This window comes from Vigna unguiculata, chromosome 11, assembly GCF_004118075.2.
Source record: "Vigna unguiculata cultivar IT97K-499-35 chromosome 11, ASM411807v1, whole genome shotgun sequence".
Classification (NCBI taxonomy): Eukaryota; Viridiplantae; Streptophyta; class Magnoliopsida; order Fabales; family Fabaceae; genus Vigna; species Vigna unguiculata.
The window spans coordinates 40,017,110-40,039,200 of record NC_040289.1 but is presented as its reverse complement, the minus strand read 5'-3'; the positions used below and the strand labels follow the sequence as shown (position 1 = coordinate 40,039,200).

Genomic DNA, 22,091 nt, shown 5'->3' with positions numbered 1-22,091 from the left:
AGAATACATATGTTTAATCGTTGAAGATTCCTTCGAGAAAATGTTGAATATTCCGCTGAAACAAAGTAACACCAAAATCTATCTGATTCCACTATAATGATGACACCATATTTCTCAAATGTGAACCCATTCTGGTCGAATCATGAATGCGTGGTTTATTCTACCTTACCTTCATTTTAATCTTAGATTACAAATCCTATTTCCTAGAATATAACATATATAAAACAACTTTTTTTTTTTTTAAGTTTATTTGTATATGTTATGGAATTTTTATCTTTATCGATGAGCAAATATTTCAACTAGTTCAACTTTTAATTTGCGGGTTGGTTAATTAAGGAAAGAAGTGAGTTTGGTTTCTTGATCAATATTTGGATAATGTTCTAAATATTAACTCTCTTACACTATAAAAAAGTATTAAATTATCAATATGAAAAAGTGTTAAAGTATAATTTATCAACAACTTTATGGATAGATTTTAAAATTTTAATTATCAATAAAAAATTTCTGTAATGAATTATGTTGGTAAACTAAAATTTTTATTACCAACAAAAGTATTTATCGTAAAATCTATTTGTAACTAAAATTTATTATCACGGGATAAAATTGACATTAAAGTTTTTTTTTGGATTTTGACAATTTTAAAATTTATCGATAAGGAATTTCTTTTTAATTTATTTGTAACTATATATTTTGAGAATTCATTGATAAATAAGTTATAACTGATTTTTTTATAAAATCTGTTGATAATTTTATCGATAAAATGAATAATAATTTTTGTGTTAAATTTGAAGAAATATCTGTTATAAACTAATTAGGGATGATTGAAAAGGAGAAGAAGTAGAAAAAAATTAGAGTATGATGAATAAAAATAAAAATAAAAAAATGAAGGGGAGTGAAGAAAAAAAAAATAAAGCATTTTAATTATATATCTGTCATTTATAATAAGTCTATTAATTTTTTATTAAAAAATAGCCAATTGGTTTTTGTAACGGATACTTGAAACAACTTCTAAATAATGGACAGTATAATTCTTTCAATTCACAATACACCAAAAAAAAGTATTTATTATGCATTTGATTTTCATTCAATTCGTGTTTATTTGCTAAAAAAGAGGGTCCATTGACCCACCCATAACAAACAAACAAAAATAAAAATAAGTTCAAAATAACCCTAAATTCCAGTCATTAAAATCGGTTCCAATTTGATTAAATTCAATAACATTTTCAAATTAAATATCATTTTCAAATTGACTCAAAGTAATATGATTTTTTTTTTCTTTTATTTCGTATTCAATCTAAACCGAACCACACACGTAGTGAATACATGTAAAAGAATAATGCCTAAGATTATGCTAAAGTCAATGATGCGTTCCATTTTATAATTGACTAATTAAGAATATTTTTTTTTCTAACAAAATAAGTGGGAATAATGGTATATAACGAGTGATTTTGTTACTAATTTTATAATTATATCTTTCATAAAAAATGGTTTTTAGTTTTTCATCATGTGCTCGTTAGAACATTATTTTTTTTAAATTATGTATTTAAAAACTAATTTAACTTAATTAAAGATGTGAATAAATTCTAGGATTGTGATCAGTGATTCAGTGACCAGAAAAAGTTGTGTGAACAGAGTGAGAAAAAAGAATAATTTTTAACATCATGCAAAAGCCAACGATGCATTATTCATTTTATAATTTATCGAATAGTTTGAGAATATAGATCAATCATTTAATAAACCAGCAATATTTAATTTTTTTCACAATAATCAGTTTTCACAAATGGTTAAGAAATCTCGATCATAATTACACTATAAAAAAGATATAAAAGCTCATATAAATTACTTTTATTTTAAGTATTTAATATTTAATTTAATTAATTTTAACACATTATTAATTTTTTTGTCCGTTGAATAGTTATTTTATTTTTTTATTGAGTTTCTATTGATTAATCTTTCCGTTAACTGAGTTGTTATCTTACTTATATTCTTTAGGGTCCGTTTTCAATTAGTTAAGCGGCGTGTTTTTAATGTTATTCACATTTTTTAATAAGTAAAAAAAAAAGTAGTCAAGATAAAATAACTGCCCTTTCAACTATATAATAGAAAAATTAAATGATAAATATTTAATTAAAAAATATGAAAATTTTGAAAACTAAATATAAAAAAGTTATTTAAAACTCAATTAAAAAAATCCTTAAATTTACTAAAAAAAATGAAACTTAATTAAATCTTGATATTTTTACATTAGACACTTAACAAATTAAATCTCTTAATCATTTAAGTAAGTTTTACTTTTTTTTTCTTATATATCACGGTAATTGAAACATATATTACAACATTTAGAACATTTCAAATCAATCAAGACAATAAAATATAAATAAATATTTTCTGAAATTTAAACTTGATTTAAAAAAAGTCATTAAATGCTTAAAACTTAGTTAACTAGACGAGCTAAGACTCAAAGCTCAAAGCAAATAAAAAAAAACATACTTTTACATCTCATTTTTCATTTGACATTAAACAAAAAAGTTAAAAAAAAATATTTAACTATGAAAAATATGAAAAAGGAGATGTCTTTATGCTGAAGGTGGCAATATTTTAATGGAGGATCGACAAATGAATGAGAAAGATACTGTTTATTGGTTAGTGGTTGGTAAACTTTATGAAAAAATAAAAATAAAATAAAAAAAAGTTATAAAAAGGAAAGTTGTTAGGTTTGGGATGGTGATAAGAGGACCTAGTAAAAATATTTTTACCAAAGAAAATATTATAAAAAATTAATAAATCTAAAAAAGGTAAAAATAATTTTCGGAATGATGAAATTTAGAAAAAATAAAAATAAAAAATAATGATGGTGTAATGGGAACAAAAAAAACCTAAGAAGTAACGCCCATCGCCTTCTTCAAGTGCAAAGGGAGAAGCCAAAATTTTGTCTGAATATTAAATTTTGTCACTGCAGAGCCAAAAACATCAACAGCAACACATACCTAGTATTTATCACTCATACCTCTGTGTCTGTTTCTTCGGAGAGGAAGAAAAAAAGAAGAAGAAGGAGTGAAGAGAACTGAACCAGTAACAATGGCGATCGCTTTCTCCTTCTTCACTGCGCCTACTTCCTCTTCATCTTCATTTTCTTCTTCAAAAGCCCTTCCTTCACTTACCCTTTCTTCCTCCTTCACCGTCCGCTTCCCGCGCCGCCGCGCGGATCGCTTTTTCCCTCTGTGCTCCACAATAGGAGCTTCTGTCGGCGGATCCTTCGGAGGAAACGGTGGTGGGCATGGTGGTGGTCACGGACACGGGGGTCATGGTGGCGGCGGTGGTGACGAGGAACACAGCAGTGAGGGAAAGAACGAGGCTTTAATGGTGGTGGTGGAGGCGGGGAGGGCGTTGGACAGCGTGCCGGCGGATTTGGCGACGGCGATTAAGGAGGGAAAGATTCCGGCGGCGGTGGTGACGCGGTTTTTGGAGCTGGAGAAATCCGCGTTCTTCCGATGGCTGCTTCAGTTCCCCGGCTTCAGAGAGCGTCTCCTCGCCGATGATCTGTTTCTCGCGAAAGTCGCCATGGAATGCGGCGTTGGCGTCTTCACCAAGGTTTCTCTTTTCCCTCTTTCTCTTCTCTCTACTCTCACTTTCAACATCAATTTGTATAACTTCGCGTTGTGGTGTGTTTGTTTAGACTGCTGCTGAGTACGATCGGAGAAGAGAGAACTTTTTCAACGAGCTCGAAATCGTATTCGCCGATGTGGTACTGTTTTTTTTTTTTTTCTTTTTCTTTCTCAGTTGATTCTCGTGTTGTAAACACATTCGACATTCAAGATTGAATCTTGTGTTGGTTTGTGTGAAATGTGGATTGAAATGTTGGTTTGAGTGACATCCCTTTTTGCATGTGTTGTTTTTTGTTGTTAGGTGATGGCCATCATTGCAGATTTCATGCTGGTTTATCTTCCTGCGCCCACTGTTGCGCTTAGACCACCACTCGCAGGCACTGCAGGGCCTATTGCTAAGTTTTTCCACGGCTGCCCTGATAATGCTTTTCAGGTTTTTGTTAATATATCCAATAGGGTTTGATTACTTTCATGGTTTTGCTATCAAAAGTTTGTGTTTGTGTATCTCATCTCGTGTGTTCCTGTTTTCCTTCAACAGGTTGCTCTCTCTGGGACATCATATTCATTGATACAGAGGATTGGTGCGATTGTGGTATGTGCTTCAATTTGGTAACTTCTGTGTTATTTATCTTGCAATTTGAATCCAAGTTTGCTCCTTTCGTTTCCCGGGACTAATTTCTGTATGTAATGTGGTTTACTTGCACAGCGTAATGGGTCTAAGCTTTTTGCTGTTGGTACTGCTTCATCACTGGTTAGTAGTTCTTGTCTTCCCTGGAAATTTTTCCTGTGCTTTTTGTGGTTTGAGAAGTTTCTGTTTATAAAGATTTTGCATTGCTTGATCCTCTCTTCCTTTCAAGTTTTGGCAACTGATTTGACTGATGCAGTCTTCTCATTTACCTTCTACAAAACTTGACTACTTGAGAGTTGGAGAAAGAGTTTAGTCTTAAATGTTTTTTCCTCTGAGTAATGAGCATGATCCTAGTTAGAGCTAGCACTGCATTAATATTTTCCATGGATTCATTTTGTGTATTACAATACAACCTTCTCTTTTAATAAATAATCCTGCCAATTGGTTTTGACTTGAATGTTCTACATGTGACCGGAATCAATTGACTTCAGATCCTAACATATGTACTCTATTTTGTATTTCTTCAGGTTGGTACTGCTATGACTAATGCCTTAATCAATGCAAAGAAAGCAGTTGAAAAATCTTCTGAAGGGGAAATTGAAAATGTTCCCATATTGTCTACCAGTGCTGCCTATGGTGTCTATATGTCTATTTCTAGCAACCTCAGGTAAAAAAGAATGCTGTGGCTTTTGTTTCGAACTTGCTCTTGCCTTTATTCATCTGTATTGTTCCACTAATTGTTATAACAAGATTTAGAAAAGTTATTTCTCTACTTTTTCTATAAATAATTACCACTAAAGGAATCATTGTCATCTATATTACTATAATGTGAGGGCTACCTAACCATAGTTAAATAGTTTACATCAGTTGCTTGTCATTGTTCATAATGTTAACTCATTGTGGTCAAGCATGTCAATATATCATGATGAGTCCTATTCTCTGGTCGTATTTTAAATGTTTCTTTACTATGATAATCAACATCCAATAGACTAGTAAAGCTACTGAAAAAGTTACAAAATGCAGATGATTCTAAGTGGTATTTGCACAATTTATGCTGCATGATTTTCTAAAGAAAGTTCACTTTTGTAAACTGTTCTCTTTGCCGTATAAAAGTCTGTTATCATCAGTGTTTCCTTCATTGCAATAAGAATATGCTCTCTCTCACCACTTCATTCTTCTGCAGTAATTGAATATCAACTGTTCTTTAAAACGATTACTAAGAATCTGATTTTGCTGCCAGGTATCAAGTAGTTGCTGGAATTATTGAGCAGAGGCTTTTGGAACCTATGCTGCACCAGCACAAGCTAATTCTTAGTGCACTATGTTTTGCTGTGCGAACTGGCAACACGTATTTGGGTTCACTATTGTAAGAAATCTCATGCCTTTTCTGATTACTTTTTGGAAGAGTTTTTGCTTGTTGCCACTGATTCATGCTGTGTGTGATCTGTGATTTTCCTTGACAGGTGGGTGGATTATGCTCGTTGGATAGGTGTTCAATAGGCTCAAGACCAAGATTACATGACTTGGATCTTTCGTTAGGTTTTTCTCTAGATGTTCATTTGCTTCAGTAGTAAACATCAGAAACATGTTTCTTTTTCTGCAGAGGTTTGGTTGTAGGGTTGTTATCTCAATAGGTTTTCGTTCTCTATTTTTACATGCTCATCACTGAGCACTTTCTGCGTATTCTTCTTTGTACAAGTGTGTCCTCATTCAATAATGTGATGAGGATTTGAAATAATTTAGTTTTGTTATGAGAACTTGATTTGACAGTTGATGAAAGTTGAAAATCTTGTGATTGCAAGATACAAAACAAGTATTTTTTTTATGCTAACACAAGAATCCTCTATCATTTCAAACTTAGCATACATTTTGATTAATTCTTTGTATATTTATTTGGTAGAATCATCACAGCTATACCTTCTCTTTAGATGAATTTTTTTTTTCTGACTAATTTGTCTTGTTCATGGATTTGGATCATTTCATGACAAACCCTTTCTATGATAATACTTATTGTTATTGTTTTTTGTTACAACTTTAACAAAATATCAATTTACAGATAGATAATGAAACATATATGATGTAATTAAAGAGAATAAATAAAATGAATTCATGGATTTTTTGATTTTTTTATCTTTGTAACATTGTCCATGCTTTGTTTTTGCTTTTTTTAGACAGTATTTTTTTTTTCTGTCCTTATGAGTTTGTCTAGACATGTACGGGTTCCAAAAATAGGATGAATAAGATGAGAGTTAGGAAATTTAGAATTTCCCTGTTTAGAATATGCAGAAATATAAACAAAAATGGAAACTTTTAAAGTTGGGATAAAAACTCAAACAATTGAAAATTTTACAGAGATGACAAAACAAAAACATCATTATCCAAGCAAAATTTATAAAATATAGTAAAAAAAGGCTTTTTCTGGTAAAGAGAGTTTTAGCTTTGTCTATTTGTCTTGAAAAGGTAATACGTACCTCCAAAAAGGAAAAGTGATTGCAGATTCCAATGGTCCAAACAAGAATAAATTTGGTGACCCTATTTGTTAACTTTAAATATTTATTATAAGATGTTAAAAAGTTCCATTAGTGTAAATTTGGTGCTTTTTTTTTAAAAATGGAGGGGTTAGTGTTTCAAATATGAGAGGAATGGAATTTTTTTTTTATCTCAAGAAAAATATGTATCTTAATAGGTAAATTTTGGATGAAAAATCCTTTGAAAGAGTTTAAAGAATTTAGGTTATAAATATTTTGAAATGGGGAAAAAGATGATTTTAGACTTTAAAGTTTGAGATGTAGAAATATGAATTAAAAGGAAACTTGATTGTTACAATTAAAAATTGAAAGATTAAGTTTAAGACAAAAAAAAAACATTAAAAAAGGTTCATGTTAAACATAGCATAGGACCAAAAATCAAATACACTTAAGCCTGTGATTAAGGAAGTGTATAGAATTATAAATAAATAAGGCGTGTTTGTTTTGTAAGAATAATAAAAAGTGAGTGCTAATATAAAGAGGAGCAGATTCACAAAAGTATTTATTCTCATCTAGTGGCTGTAAGAATGAACACTTGGCCACATTTTTTGAAAGTCACTTTTTAGAGTTATTATATATCTCCGAAATAGCCTAAAATGTTTGTATTTTTTGTTTAAATCAATGTATTTTCTAATTTTAAATTATATATACGAGTTTCTATAAGTGGATATTTAGAGTAGTCTTAAAAAGCTCCACTTAATGTTCTATTTTCATCTATTGCTTAATAAATATTCACTAAAAAAAGAAAATTAAATTGAACTTTTTTAATAAATTAAAATTAACTTTGTCTACCACAAATTAAAAATATAATTATATCGTTTGCTTTTTCAAAAGTAAAAATATTTAAATTTATTTAACTAAAAAAAAACTATATTTTTCTTCTTCTCTGTGAATGTCCATTGAGAATTCATAAACACTTTATTATAGCTGCTATATGCTGTCTCCCTCTTCCTCATTTTATTTCACTTTTATCAGTCACAAAAGTATATTTTGGTAATTGCATTTTAGTACAGAAGTGATATATTGATTTCGAAAATGTATTGCGAAAAAATAACATTTAAAACGTTTTTATAGTATATATTTTTATCTAATATATTAATTTATTTAATTATAGTATCCTTTCATTTAATTGTTGACTAATTTTGAACATTTTAAGGGTTCGGAGATAAGTTTTTATATTTATTCACTCATTGTTATACAGACTTAAAATCAATTTTGTGCCTTTCAAAAAACTAAGAAGTTAGTTGGATGAAAAAGATAAGGTAAAATAACGAAAATAAGAGTGATGAAAATAATATTTAATTATTTGGTAAAATGAAAGTAAAAGTTAATGAAAATAGAGTAATTCTCAGATGTATTTTTCGACTTTAATTTTCATCTGGTTATATCCATCTTTCCTCTCTTTTTTCTTCTAATTTTTCAACCAAATTCCTTTAATTTACATTTTATACGTCACCAATTTTCTTTCATTTTTTTTTTAATTTCTGTCTACCCAATTTCTCTTCCTACTAAAAGTGGTGGCAAATAAAAACCATCATTGAAAAATACTTTGGCAAAATATCCATCAGCTATTACTAAAAGGTTTATTCGTATTTAAATGAACTGAAGAATAATCCATATTCATCTCTTTCTCAAGGGGAGTGAGTATACATACATCATAAAATAAGAGAGGATAAGGTGTAAGAGGGGAATAATTTACTCTAAACTATAACTATATATAACTATAGAAAAGGAACTAAAATTGAAGTTGCTTCTAGATATTGCTGATGAAGAAACTAGCCAGTTTCCAACTACAATGCTCTCTACAGGTTCACTAAGAAAGATGGATAAAGAGATTATGTCATGTTTCTCTAGGGCCATCAAATGATTGTGTTTTTCTCAAATTCCAATGGAGACCTTCATGAATGCTGCGCAAGAAATCATTTGTAGAATCATCCAAACAAGCCGTAGGAACAGGCCATGGAGCCATGCTACAAACCAGTGCATCTCCAGGTGCTAATTGCTTCCTGTCTTTTCCATCAAATGATGCCCATGCAGGGCTTCTGCTGTTGAATGGTACTTGCACCCTCAAAGTCACATGCTCTGGAAATATCATTGGCCTAAAAGATAGAGAGTGTGGGCATATTGGGGTGAATAAAATACCTGGAACCTGCAATTCAAGACTCAGTTTCAGATGGAGGTGGAGAATGATTATATTTATATTTAGTTCTAGACAAGTAAATTGAAGGTTTAACTATGTTTTTCGTCCTTAAATTATGACACAATTTTGACTTTTGTTCCTATCTGATCCTGTTAGGTCCCTAAATGTATGGATGAAATTCTTTTCGTCTAACAGCGTTAACTGTTTTCTGACATGACAAACGACAAACCATATATTAAAAGCAATCCGCAAGTTCCTCTTCAGTCAACGTTTTAAAAGGTTAGCATGATTAACAGTTAACACCGTTGGGTTGGGTCAGGAGAACTGCGTCCATGCATTTATTAAGGATGAAGTCCTAACAGGATCAAAGTTTGAGATAGACAAAAATCAAATCACTTGGTGACCAAAAACATAGTTAATCTTAAAATGAAATAAATCGATTAGCTTCGTGATGATGTCATTGGAACAGTAAGATTAATGTGAATGTGACTTCAAACAGAGTAGATTTCTATGGCAGTTCAACAAATATAGCTGATTTCATTCCGAGACATTGAAGATACCTTTTTAGTGAACTGGCATTTAGTAGATGTTATTTAAATGCAATTGGTTCACAAAGGAATTCTACTTTCATTCTCTAGTTTTGACTTGTTTGAGACACTTAATTCAGAAAAATAGAAAATCAATCAAATAAAGTTTGCTTATTTTCAAATTCAATTTTATTCTCCCAATTTTCAAATTTACATTTTTCACACCATGGGAAGAGTCGATTGGAAGGTAGTCCAAGTAAAACACAGTGTTCATTTATCTACAACTGTTTCTTCCAAATTGCTTATTTTTCCCTCAGTTAACAATTCTAGAAATATTCGGGAGACTATAACAACCTTCAATAATTTCCTCTGAAACAAGTGGCATACTGGCACTACATAATTCCCTCCCAAAACTGAAATTCATTGCACTGAGCTCCCCTAAAAGCTTGAGCAAATCAAAGGTACTATTGTAAAATTCATTTCACAGTCAAGTCCCACTAAAATCACAAGGATTTATTTCTTTTGGATAATCACCATACCATGTATCACAAAGGAAGCAGAAAATCTATGGCTTCAACCTTAATAACATTTGTCGTAAATATTTTACATTCATTGTCTATTTTAAGGCCGAGAAAAAACTTTAATTTATGAGAAGGATTGACCAAAATTTCCATTGTAAAATATTATCTTTATCGATCGAGATGAAACACTACCAGAGAAGAAAAAAAAAATTAAACTATGCAGTCAAGCCATACGAATAAGAAGCTATTCATCAAAGTACCTGTGGATGAACCATTGATCCTCCAGCTGCTAAAGAATATGCTGTACTGCCAGATGTAGTGGATAGGATTAATCCATCCCCTTGCACACACGTGACAAAGGAGTCGTCACAGTAGCATTCCAAATTTGTGAGGAAAGAAGATATTCCACGATCAATTGTAACCTCATTTAGAACAAGCATAGGTTCTTCAGTTTCATATTCATTTTTAGCTGCTTCTCGTATAACATGACATTGTAAACGATGCCGTAATGTGATACTAATGGGGCCCTTTAAAATTGATTCAAGGCATTCTTTGTAATGTTCACTATCTGAAGGATGGTTAAGTCCAGTTTCCAATTAGAAATGAAAACAGATACTATAATAAAAAGGTCCGGAGGGACAAAATAAGTTACTCTGTTAGTATCTTGATCTATCTTCTAAATAATATATGTAAATAAAAGTTGCAGGATACAGAAAGGGGTCATAAAGCCAAGAGACCCTAAAGAAAAAGGGACAATGGGAGGCACTGGCCCTTTGAACATAGATGCTGCCTGCACATTTAGTACATGATCATTATTAATCAATGTCCCTAAGCAAACCAATATACAACAAATAATATGACAGGTAAAGTAAAACCAAGTATCATATCTATTTACTAAACTCTTTAAGAATGAATAATCCATTGCCAGAGATTAATAGTACTAAAGATACCCCATCCTGAGTGTAACAGTCATCATATTCTTAGAAAACTCAATCCAAAAGGAAAAGTTACGCAAATCCAAGATCAGTAATTAATTAAATGAAATTTATACTCTTAGGATGAAAAAGTTTTTTAGTGATTTAGTACACTATGTAAATACCTATTCAGATTTACCTCAACATGATATCTTTCCCTCGAAACTGTCTCGATGCATAGAATCATTCACAAAAATAAACCATCAAGAAATATATACTATTACTACTAATAATAATAAACTAAAAAATCAGCAACTGAAGAAGTGCTTAAACTTCAACATTAGTAATATGGATAAAATACTGGAAATCCAAGAGTTTCTTTGGTTCACAATGCCTGTTGGTTAAATTTTAGGCAAATAATTTCTGGCTTCTAATCATATTTTATGTGACAAAGTTGACAGGTTTCACTTTGAAAAGTGAACCTTTCTAGATTTGGATCAGAAATAGTTTTTTCCCGAGACAAAATAAAGCAAATTAATAGCTTGAATGTGTATTAGAAATCTGTGCTGCTTTTATACAATGGCAAATTAATTTAAATTGATCTCACGTACCCATAGAACAGTACCATCTCCACCAAGAGTTACCACGAGGTCAACCTTAGTGTGCAGCCTCAAAACTTCCTCGTCTACAAAAAAATGTCATTGTTCAAATAATTATAATTTTCAGAAAAATAAAGTATGCAAAATAGTTTATGAAAATAATAATAAAGGATATATTGTATGAACACACACACACACCTTGGTGTACAAGCCAGAAAATTTTGTGAAGGCGATTAAGTGAAAACTGTCCTTTTATGAATTTAATTGCTTACCATCATTCCAGGTTTCTACAAAGTTAAAGTATGATGATTCTGCCAAAAGCTCAACCCTGACACGTGGTTCTACATAGATGTGTAGATTCTTTTGTTGCCTCAACCATCTGGGAATGATAAAAAAGAAGCACACAGTAGATTTAAATGAAGGTTTGCCATGAGCTGAAATGCTAAAATCAAAATAAAGTTTCCGTTCTGTATAACTGGTTATTCACTTGAACCAAAGACAAATACATCGAAGGCTAAAAAGGTACAGGATAGATGTAAATAATACTACATAATGAGAATTGGAGTTAAACTTGAAAATAAACAATCTTCACTTAGTCACATCAAACTCACAAAAATGAATTGAAAAGTTAGGCTAACTTATATTTTGCACGAATCTAGTGAGAGAATGGAATCTTAACCATCCATTATGATTGAAAGTTAAGACTATCACATTTTCATGTGCATAAATATGAATGACAGACACCATCAAATGTATCAAGTTTTGTATAAAAATGTAAAATGAGTTGAGATCTATGATCAAAATTAATTTCCATATCAGCATAATCCTTACTTTCATGAAGAGTTTCAATCTAAAATCAGTATTGTATTAAGGAAAACCCAACTTTGGGAGAACCAAACGTTAAAACAAACAATATATTAGAGTTCATACCTAACCATTTCAGAACACAGAATTTGAACTGAAACTGAGTTTGGTTTGGTCAATATGAGCACTGTCTGTGGGCATGATTGCCACTTCAAAGAGATCTGAAATAAATAAACTTCTGAATTAGACAATATACAAGTATAGCCATTGTAAATTTACAATTAGCATTACAACAAAGTTTAGAAAAAAGGAGACAAGATTATCGGTCACAAGAGCAATAAAATCAAATCGCCCACAACAAGAAACACCTGCTTACTACTGCGCTGAGCAGTGGTTATATTTCCTCTTTCAAAAGAGACAATGTCATGTTTGTACTGGTCACTTTGATCATCTTTGCAGAACCATGAAAGTTTAAATGAAGCCTGCTCAGAATAAAGAAATAAATTAAGACTAATTAGCTTAAGCAGCAACTAAGCGAAGCTTATGAATTGCAAATTTAGTAGGAGATAAAAGAATATTATTTGTAAGTAAAAATAGAAGAAGGTGCCTTAGCACAGACTTTTAAGTTTAAATATATGGAATAAATAATACAAAATCATGTAGAAATTAATGAGGATGTCAATCGCAAGATACTTGTGGGATGCATAAAATAGAGAAAGAGGCATCTGAAGGAAGAAAAACAAGACTGATGACATGGAAGGTCTATGCACAAAAAGACAAATCCCAAATTAGTTACAAAGGGAGGACAAGTGGCAACCAATTCGAAAATTGTGGAGCCAAGGAAGAGTAACAGAAAGAGAATACCAAATATCACGGTACAAGATTTTGTTAGGTAGGCAAATTGTGGTAATTCTCTCTCCTCTCAGATTTCTCTCTGTTTCTCAAACCCTTTCTGAGTATTCCCTTCCTTCTCAGGTGCAATGGCAGGAATGAAATTACGACTGCAAGTCCTTCTAGCATCCCTCCATTCCTTACAGTGCAGCTTTTATGTTGGGACTTATTTACTAATTCTGTTATTGTTGAATGATTGGAATATAGTATTTAAACAATAATAAAAATTCCACATACATTCTCTGATATTCTGATATTTAAATTTATGTTCTATCAGCATCAAGGGTTACTGTGATCACAAAGTCCCGACTGAACTCAATGGCAAGCTGCTTTTGCATTGCTATAGGTCTGACTATATTATATGATAGTAAGTGTCGGACTTTAAAGGGACAAAATAAGAGGAAGGTGAAAGTAGCATAAATGAGAATATTAAGATGGATGTGTGGCCACACAAGAAAGGTCAGGTGGTTATATACAAGAAAAGAATGGTGTAGCCACTGATTGAGGAAAAGATGATAGAAAACCGATTTAAGCCGGTTTGGACATGCACAAAATTGGCCATGAGTGGCACTGGCAAGAAGAGTATATGGCACAATTTTTAGTCCTGTACAGAGGAGGAGATGAAAAAGGAGCTTGGAATAAATTGTCAAAGGAGATCTAAAGATAGATAGTAGTCTTGAAGCTCTGACTTTTAGCAAAGCCAAAAGACGTTGTGTGATTTATATGTAGCGAATCTCAGTCAGACAAGGTTTTCTTGTTGTTTAGTTAAGGTTGGGTTTGTAATGTTAAGATTAACTGACACACTACAAATAGAAAACTACTCGGATATGAATTAGTTACTGGTAGGACAAATTTTGTAAAACATGTGGTGATGGTACTTGCATGATGTCATGGAAAAAGGTGCACAAAAAAATTTAGTAGTAATTTCCCTAATTATACACCAGTAATAACATAGTTAACCCAGTTGTCATTTGAATGTAAAGGCTCAACAGCTTGTGCTGTTCTGAAGAATCATAATCTGTTCAGTCTTATGGATGTTTGAACATGAGAAATGTAAAAAAATATAAGGCTAGACAAACACTTGCACTGAGACACAAATATTTCAAAATATAAAATATCAACAGGACACCCGACTGTGTCGGGTTGATCATATAGCCCAATTTGTTTCGATCACGGAATTATAAAATACCTTTTTGACTATTTTGGAATCAGAAGTGGGTGTTCCATCCTTAAGAACCTCATGCGAGCAAATACCATTCCTCGAACAACATTTTCCAGACTGTCCATTAGCTACATTACACGATGTAGGTTGTTTGGCAGGGCTATTTGTCCTCATATCATCAAGATCAACCTGATGCTCAAAACATGATTTTTCTGCAATAAAAACAAACAGCAATCAGAAATTACAAACTTCCAAAGTTGAGATATAGATAGAACACCACTTAGCTGAAGAGATAGAAACTACATAATGAAATAGGCCACATGGAAACATAAATATAGAAGACATGGAAAAATAGAAAATTCTAGCATTCACTTTAATGCTTCAATCACCATATCTTAAAAAACGTTCAGTATTGCCGGTGGGACCTTCGTAGATGTCAGAAGCTTAGAAGGTACATCTTAACATCCAAAATATTTAATTGTTTACTTCCTTGAGGTCAAGATTGAGATCATCAAACTAACTTTTTTGCAACTTTACGAAAATAGGGGTATTATATTTTCATCAGTTGAATGACCATGAACACACACTGAAAACATGCAATGAACAAAGCTACATATTTAGCAAAAGATTTCAACCGTAAAAACATACAAGAACAAAAAATGAAACCGGAAAAGTACTCTCTTCGAGAAAATAAAAGTACGCTTCATCACTTCTAAACAGCACATACACCTAACTTGAATTCCAATCAGTAAAAGACAGAAATTCCATTGCATAGAACAAATACTTGAGACAGCAAATTTGGATAAGATGAGTGGTATGAAAAGGGATAATAAAAAGTAACATACAATGAAAGTAACTGAAATACGAGAATAGAATTGACAAAAAAGAAATAAATTGTTCATAAATCAACAAGTATAAGAGAGCATGATCACAGTTAAGTCAAAAACAGATAGTTTATTTTCCTTTTCCAATAACAACCACAACAGAATGGAAAATTTAAAAATAAAGACTCTTCATCTTGTAGTTATTCAGTTATTAGAACCTGTATGTTCAAACTTCAGATTCCGATCCCTCTCCAGCTCAAATTTACGTTTCCATTCAGCAGCCTCAGCTTGAGCAGAAGCTTTCCCTTCAGCAACTTGCCTGAGAGCCTTTGCAACAGCTAGAAGGAGTTCAAGACAAAATAAGGACAAAGATCTTTGCATCAAGATCATGTCTTGTTGCAGTTGATATTAATAATTTGAACAGAATACGATCATACTTCTTAAAGCTTCAGAGAACTCTATAAGATGGTCATCCGATCCCTGGATGGGAGATTGAAGAATCTCTTCCACTGCTTTCTCAGGAAATAGAGAAAAGGAATTGACAAAACCATTCTCAGCCTGTGAACATGACATGCTAGTCTTTCCCTGCTGCATAAAGTAAATCAGGCAAAAGTCACAAAAACAAGAAGTATACACTTGTCACAAATTCTGATATATGTGAACTTCGGTCGTGCTTTGTTTGATTATAAGCATGAACATGCAAATGACCAGTAGGTATTCATATTGGCAGATACATCTCAGTGTCAGAGAGATATAAAGGTAGCACAGACTGCCATGAAGAGTAGTGGTTTACAACTAATCCCACCTAACAATCAATAAATTTTGTTAACACAAGCAATCCCACTAGACGCTGATCCTACAAGTAATGAAGGAAATCAAGGCCAATTTTGACTCTAACTCATTTTTGGACACCCCCACTTTCATTTTCCTTAAAAGCAATAGTTTGAAAATTGTAGCCAATTGTAACAGTAAAGGATTCCCCGGCTCCCAGATTCCAGGAACACAACTCCAAACCTCAAAATAAACACAAAACAAAGCATCCTAATGAGCAAACTTGCCAGCGAAGAAAAACCCTATCAATTCATGACGCGAACCAACCAACAATTAAGATTAAAAGACAAAGGAAAAAAACATAATTGAAGCTGAAATTAAGAAGATTATGAAAAATTAACGAAGATAGAAATTAAATTACCGATGAATTGAGCTTGTTTGGAGCCATTAGAGGGAAATGGAGAAGACAGAGAACAAAGGAAGACGAATAATTGGGATCCCTTTGTCTCGTTTCTGCTCCAACACAATACAATCCAAAGTGTCTGAAGAATTTTGACCTTCAAATTTGTTTACTTATATTCATATATATACAACTCAACGCAACGCATGGCACATGCTGTTTCTGTATAATAGATTAAACTTTTTGTTCAAATTTCGAACAACCCAGAAACAGTGGGGTTTTCAGGTTTTTGTTTTGTTTTTTTCTTCTTTTTCTTATAAGTTAATTACTACAAGACTAATTAATTCCTCTCTACAGATAGATAATATTTTGTGAGTATAGCAATGCAATTAATTAGTTAATTAATAATTAATTAATCTGTGCTTCCATATTAACATGCATATTAATTTTATTTCTTTTATTAATATTATCAGTTCATTCAATTCTTGATATTGTGAATAAAAATAATAATAGTAATAATTGCTTCGTCTATAGTCAAGTTTGTACGAGTCAATAAATTTAGTCTTCTTCACACAAAAAAAAATTATTTAGTCTTTTGGACTAATGCTTATTATATATTAAATTAAGATTGGTTGTTAAATTGAAATAATTTAACTTATACTTAAGAATTAGACTGATGATTGGTGTCAATTTTAAGAACTTCAATTATTTAAAGGTAGATTGGCCAAATATATAAATACTTAATATAAAGACTAAAATTAAATTTTGACCAATTTTTGCACCTTTCCAATTAAAATATTAGTAATGAAAAATGAAAAAAAAAAACTTATTATTCTATTAATCACTTTGATATTTATTAGTGAGAACATATGCATCACATATTTTTTTTTATAATTTTATTGTAAATATAATTTTTTTATAATTTTATTGTAAATAGATGTTTTTAGTTTGTAAATGATTTTATAATTGAAAAAATTCAATAAATGTATAGAAGTGATTAAATAAAAAAGTAATTAAATTTAGAAAATAATTACTAAAAATATAATTACTAAAATAATTATTTTAATTTAAAAAATATAAATAAGATACATTTAGAACATAAATATAAACAAAAAAAATCCTGAATATCTAACATTCAATATTTATGGACCGATTCATCTCCAAGTCAGACCAATTAAAATAAGATGAGGTCAAAGTGAAATAAATCATGTATATTTAACATATATTTAAAAAATATATTTGTACAATTGTAACTTAATAGTTGAAAATAAAAATATATTTAAAAAATATATTTGTACAATTGTAACTTAATAGTTTAAAATAAAGACTTATATACACTTTATATATATATATATATATATATATATATAATTTATTTTTATTCATTAATCATTTTGAGGAATTAATGACATTTTGGAAATGAGGACCACAAACCCACTACATTAATGAATGATAAAATCAAATACCTTTCTTCTTTAACTAAAATTATTAATGAATCTATGTTATTGCATGATGTTGTGTGTAGCTAAGTCCTATCACATCATTAGGAACCTTCTTTTCCTTTTTTATTTCTTAAAATCTTAAGACAATTATGAAATTCAATTTGTACTATTTAAATATTTTTAAATATTTTAAAACAATTTTTGTTTGGTACCTCGGCATTATTATATGCCATTAGAGATTATTTACTTTTTATAAGTGATAATTTTGTTGAGGAGGATTTTGTAAAGGAAGAATCATTCATTTGCATAAGCATAAAATAATTTTAAGAATATCATTATTAAAAGTATGTTGAGGATCTTGCACTGAAAAAATCATTCTTCCCAATAAGCATGGAATAAATTGACATTCTGATTCTTTAAAATATCATTCATGAAAATCTTTTATCGTGAAGGAAAAGTTATTTCCCAATCATTAATAAAAGAATTTTAAAAACTTCATTTTCATAAATATCATTCATGAAATTTATTTATTTATTTGTATGAATTGCATTTTATTCTGAAATAAATACTGAATTGAATGTCGTTTTTTAGAAGTAAGTCGAGATGTTCATGGGGATGAAAATTTATTCCCAAAGTTATAAATTTATAATTAATATTCAGAATATTTAAAAATTATAATAAAAATATTTTTGTGTTTCTAAAAATAAATCCGCAAGAGATGATAATTATAATATTTATGCATGTCAAATTATAAAGATAAATTAATATTATGTACATTAGGAATTTAAAATTTGAAAGTTATTAGAATAAACATGAAATCAAAATTACTTGAGGTTTATACAAATATTAAAAATTTTAAATTTATGACTTAGTGACTTTTTAAAAACATATATGGAGAATGTGTATCGAATCACTCAAATAAAATGATATTTTTTTATATATTGTTTGTCCTGTCGAAATTTTATCTTTAAAAGTATATTAGAGAATAGAAAAAGAAAAAAAAAATATAAAATACGTTTAAATTTAACTTTTAAATGATGAGTGACTTATTAGTATCGAGAATCATTTATCATGTGTCTAACTTTGTTTATACATGAATTTTAATGAATTTCAAACCTAAAAATCTTCTTTATATATAAGTGATTTTGAAGTTATTAAATATAAAACATCTTTTTTCCATTAATAATCTAACTACTTAATAGACACACTATACTTTGGTCAAATAAATTACCATTTAAACCATTTTCAATCACATCAATCTAAAACATCACCATAAAAAAATACAATTCTATGGGATTGTTCAATTACATACATCAAAGAGAATATTCAAAATATACCCACGTATTTATTTAATCAAAACAGAAATAAAAGCATAAAATTTAATTTTATTTGGGCATAAACTATTTTTAGAGTATAGTATATAATGTTAGAATATATGAAAGACATTAATAAACGAATAAGTTCAGTTTTTCTACAATATTAGTATATAAATTTTACATAAGTCAATAAAAAAATATCATGTAATTTTAAAATTAACTATTATAGAAGTCAGTCACATTAGTTTATATATAATAGTAATTAGTATAAATACATATGTGACCTTTTTCTTTAATAACAATCAAAAAATAAAAATTAGCACAACAATTAAATTATTTTTAGATAAACTGATGTAGGATTTTTTTTAATTATATTATAAATAATTTCATTTTATTTTGCTTCATAGTTATTCTACTAAATATACCACGAGTTTTGATGAATAAATTTATTAAAAAAGTTTCTATTTTTCCTTTTAGAGGAAGCACAATGATTAATAAAAAATTATTTAAACTATAATATCAATTATCTCTTTTTTCTTTCTATTAAGCTGCTATTAAAATTTAAAGGATTTGGAAAGAAACTTATTAAAGTGGATATATCAAGTTTTCCTTTACCAATATTAATTACTCACAAACAAACTACTCGGTACAATTAATATTACTTTATTTATATATATATATATATATATATATATATATATATATATAATATTATATTATATTATATTATATTATATTAATGTGATATTATCAATTATTTTATTATTTTTTATAAATAGTGGAGTGGATTTTTTTTCTCTGTATTTCTTTTTTATTTCTATTAATATAACATTTGATTTGAAAAAAAAGGAAAAAAATAAATAAAGAGAAAAGTGGAGTTTACGCGCAAAACGCAATTCACGCATTTATAGTCAACCAAACCACACCAACTACCCAACCCAACCTAACATGTTTGTTATATAATTTGTTCAAACTATGTAATTTGAAAAAAAAATTGACATCTTTGTCTTCTAGACTAAAAAATTAAAAATCACAAAAATGGAAATTTTCACATTCTTTTGAGATATTAATTATAACAAACAATTAATGTTTTCTCACAACTTCTGTCAACCTTTTCCATTTTCTCCCACATTTGGTCATGGTTGGCAATAAATGTAAGACCACTCTCCATCATTGGAGAAATAAATAATTGAAAGTAATAAAATAATTTAATTTAATTAGATAAAATATTTTTGTTACAGAGTTTTACTTTATTCTTATTATTTATTGACTGATTTTATTTCTTTGTTATTGAAAAAACAAAATTTTGAACAAAAAAAATTCTTCATACCATTTATGGAGTTCACACATTTCTATACTTTTTCAATATAATCAGACTCAGACTCAGTCACTCCTTCCCAGATTCTCTAGTCAACCAAACAACCCCTCGTTCATTCATTTTATCTTTTTAGACATTAAATTAATGCTTTATTTTTTTAAACATTTACAGGGTTTTTTTTTAATAAAATAGTGAAATAATTATTAATATTACTCTGAGCCATAACAAAACTGTTCGTCCATGACTTATTCTGGAAATTCAACTAAATAGTGAACACATTAAGTGGGTTCAACTTTTCAGACAATTGTTGAATTGAATTTTACGCGTATTAGTTACATCAGCTCTGCACAAATCAATTTATAAACTAAAATCAACTCATATGGACGAAACTGTAATTGCACAGCAGCAGGTTTAAGTCAAAAGAAAAAGTTAAGTAAAGAGCTTATTGTAAATCCCTAAAATCTTAACATAGAATATATATATATATATATATATATATATATATATTCGGTACACCCAATAAGTTCCACATCGCTTAAAAGTTGAGGTCAAGCAAAGTTTAAATACTCCTACCTCCTTCCATCATTTGAAATGTCTTTTAAAGACAAAATCGTGACGAAGCTAAAATGCTTATGGACAATACATTCTCTCATTCTCTTTTCCCTCTTATATTTTTTATGTGATTTATTTATTTATTTTTAAGAATTATCTTACGAGTTTTGAAATGACATATCTTGTAAAAGAAACGGTTTAATTTTAGTTTTAAAAATTTCATTATTAATATTTAGTAGGGTTAAACATGTTTTTGGATATACTCCAATTTTAGCCAAGAAACATATTTGAACCTCAAATGAACTTAACAATTTTTTTTAAATAATTAAATTCATGCATTTAAAAAAAAAACTAAATTAGTGCAAAATTTTAACCAAAAAAAATAATTATAATATTTAATAACAATTAAGGGGTCAAAATTAAATTTAATCTCATTTAATTTCTATTTACACTTTATTTACTCATCCATCGTGCATTTAAGTATGTTTATATAAAATTTTTTAAAAAAAATTGTCATCTTTTTCACATGGACATGCATGTACCCGCATATACACAAAATATTTTAGTTTTAAAAACTTTATCACTGATATTTAAAAGAGTTAAACATGGTTTTGGTTATACTCCAATGATAATCAAAAAAACATTCGAATCTCAAATAAACTTAACAATTTTTTTCAAATAATTAAATTAATGTATTTTTAAGAAAGAAAACTAAATTAGTCTAAAATTTTAAAAAAAATTACATGTTTAATAACAGTTAAGGGACCAAAATTAAATTTAATCTTATTTAATTTCTATTTACACTCTATCTACTCATCCATCGTGCATTTACACATTGTTACATTTATATTTAAGTATATTTATGTCATTTTTTTACATGGACAGACATACATTTACACAAAATATTATTCTTTTCCATAGTATTTTGAATACTTCTATCTAATTTTTTTTTTGCTTTTGTTGCGTAACACACTGTCATCACATGTTAAAGATAACACAAATTGCACAAACATAAAATTAATATTATTTACAAATATCATACACACAAAAGTCAAACATCTTGTTAATCATCTAATTAATATCATTAAGTAATCAACTAATTTAATCATCCATAAACTTATATTACCTAATAGCTTGTCACAATAATAA

At 29.3% G+C, this 22,091-nt stretch overlaps 2 protein-coding genes across 2 annotated transcripts; one reads left to right on the top strand and one right to left on the bottom strand.

Moving 5' to 3' along the window:
- The first annotated feature begins 2,913 nt into the window (after positions 1-2,913).
- LOC114168134 (protein RETICULATA-RELATED 4, chloroplastic-like) lies at positions 2,914-6,082 on the top strand. The gene is made up of 8 exons (XM_028052868.1): positions 2,914-3,591; positions 3,677-3,745; positions 3,907-4,038; positions 4,144-4,197; positions 4,312-4,356; positions 4,761-4,900; positions 5,474-5,599; positions 5,697-6,082. Exons 1-8 carry the CDS (start codon positions 3,079-3,081, stop codon positions 5,731-5,733), a joined length of 1,116 nt encoding a protein of 371 aa, XP_027908669.1. The 5' UTR covers positions 2,914-3,078; the 3' UTR covers positions 5,734-6,082.
- Positions 6,083-8,325: 2,243 nt separating this feature from the next.
- LOC114169695 (NAD(H) kinase 1) lies at positions 8,326-16,582 on the bottom strand. Its single transcript, XM_028054960.1, has 11 exons — positions 16,336-16,582; positions 15,581-15,731; positions 15,362-15,481; positions 14,347-14,531; positions 12,635-12,748; positions 12,393-12,487; positions 11,735-11,841; positions 11,475-11,548; positions 10,661-10,739; positions 10,210-10,517; positions 8,326-8,910 (listed from the first exon to the last, which is right to left on the bottom strand). Exons 1-11 carry the CDS (start codon positions 16,360-16,362, stop codon positions 8,602-8,604), a joined length of 1,569 nt encoding a protein of 522 aa, XP_027910761.1. The 5' UTR covers positions 16,363-16,582; the 3' UTR covers positions 8,326-8,601.
- Between the last annotated feature and the right edge of the window lie 5,509 nt (positions 16,583-22,091).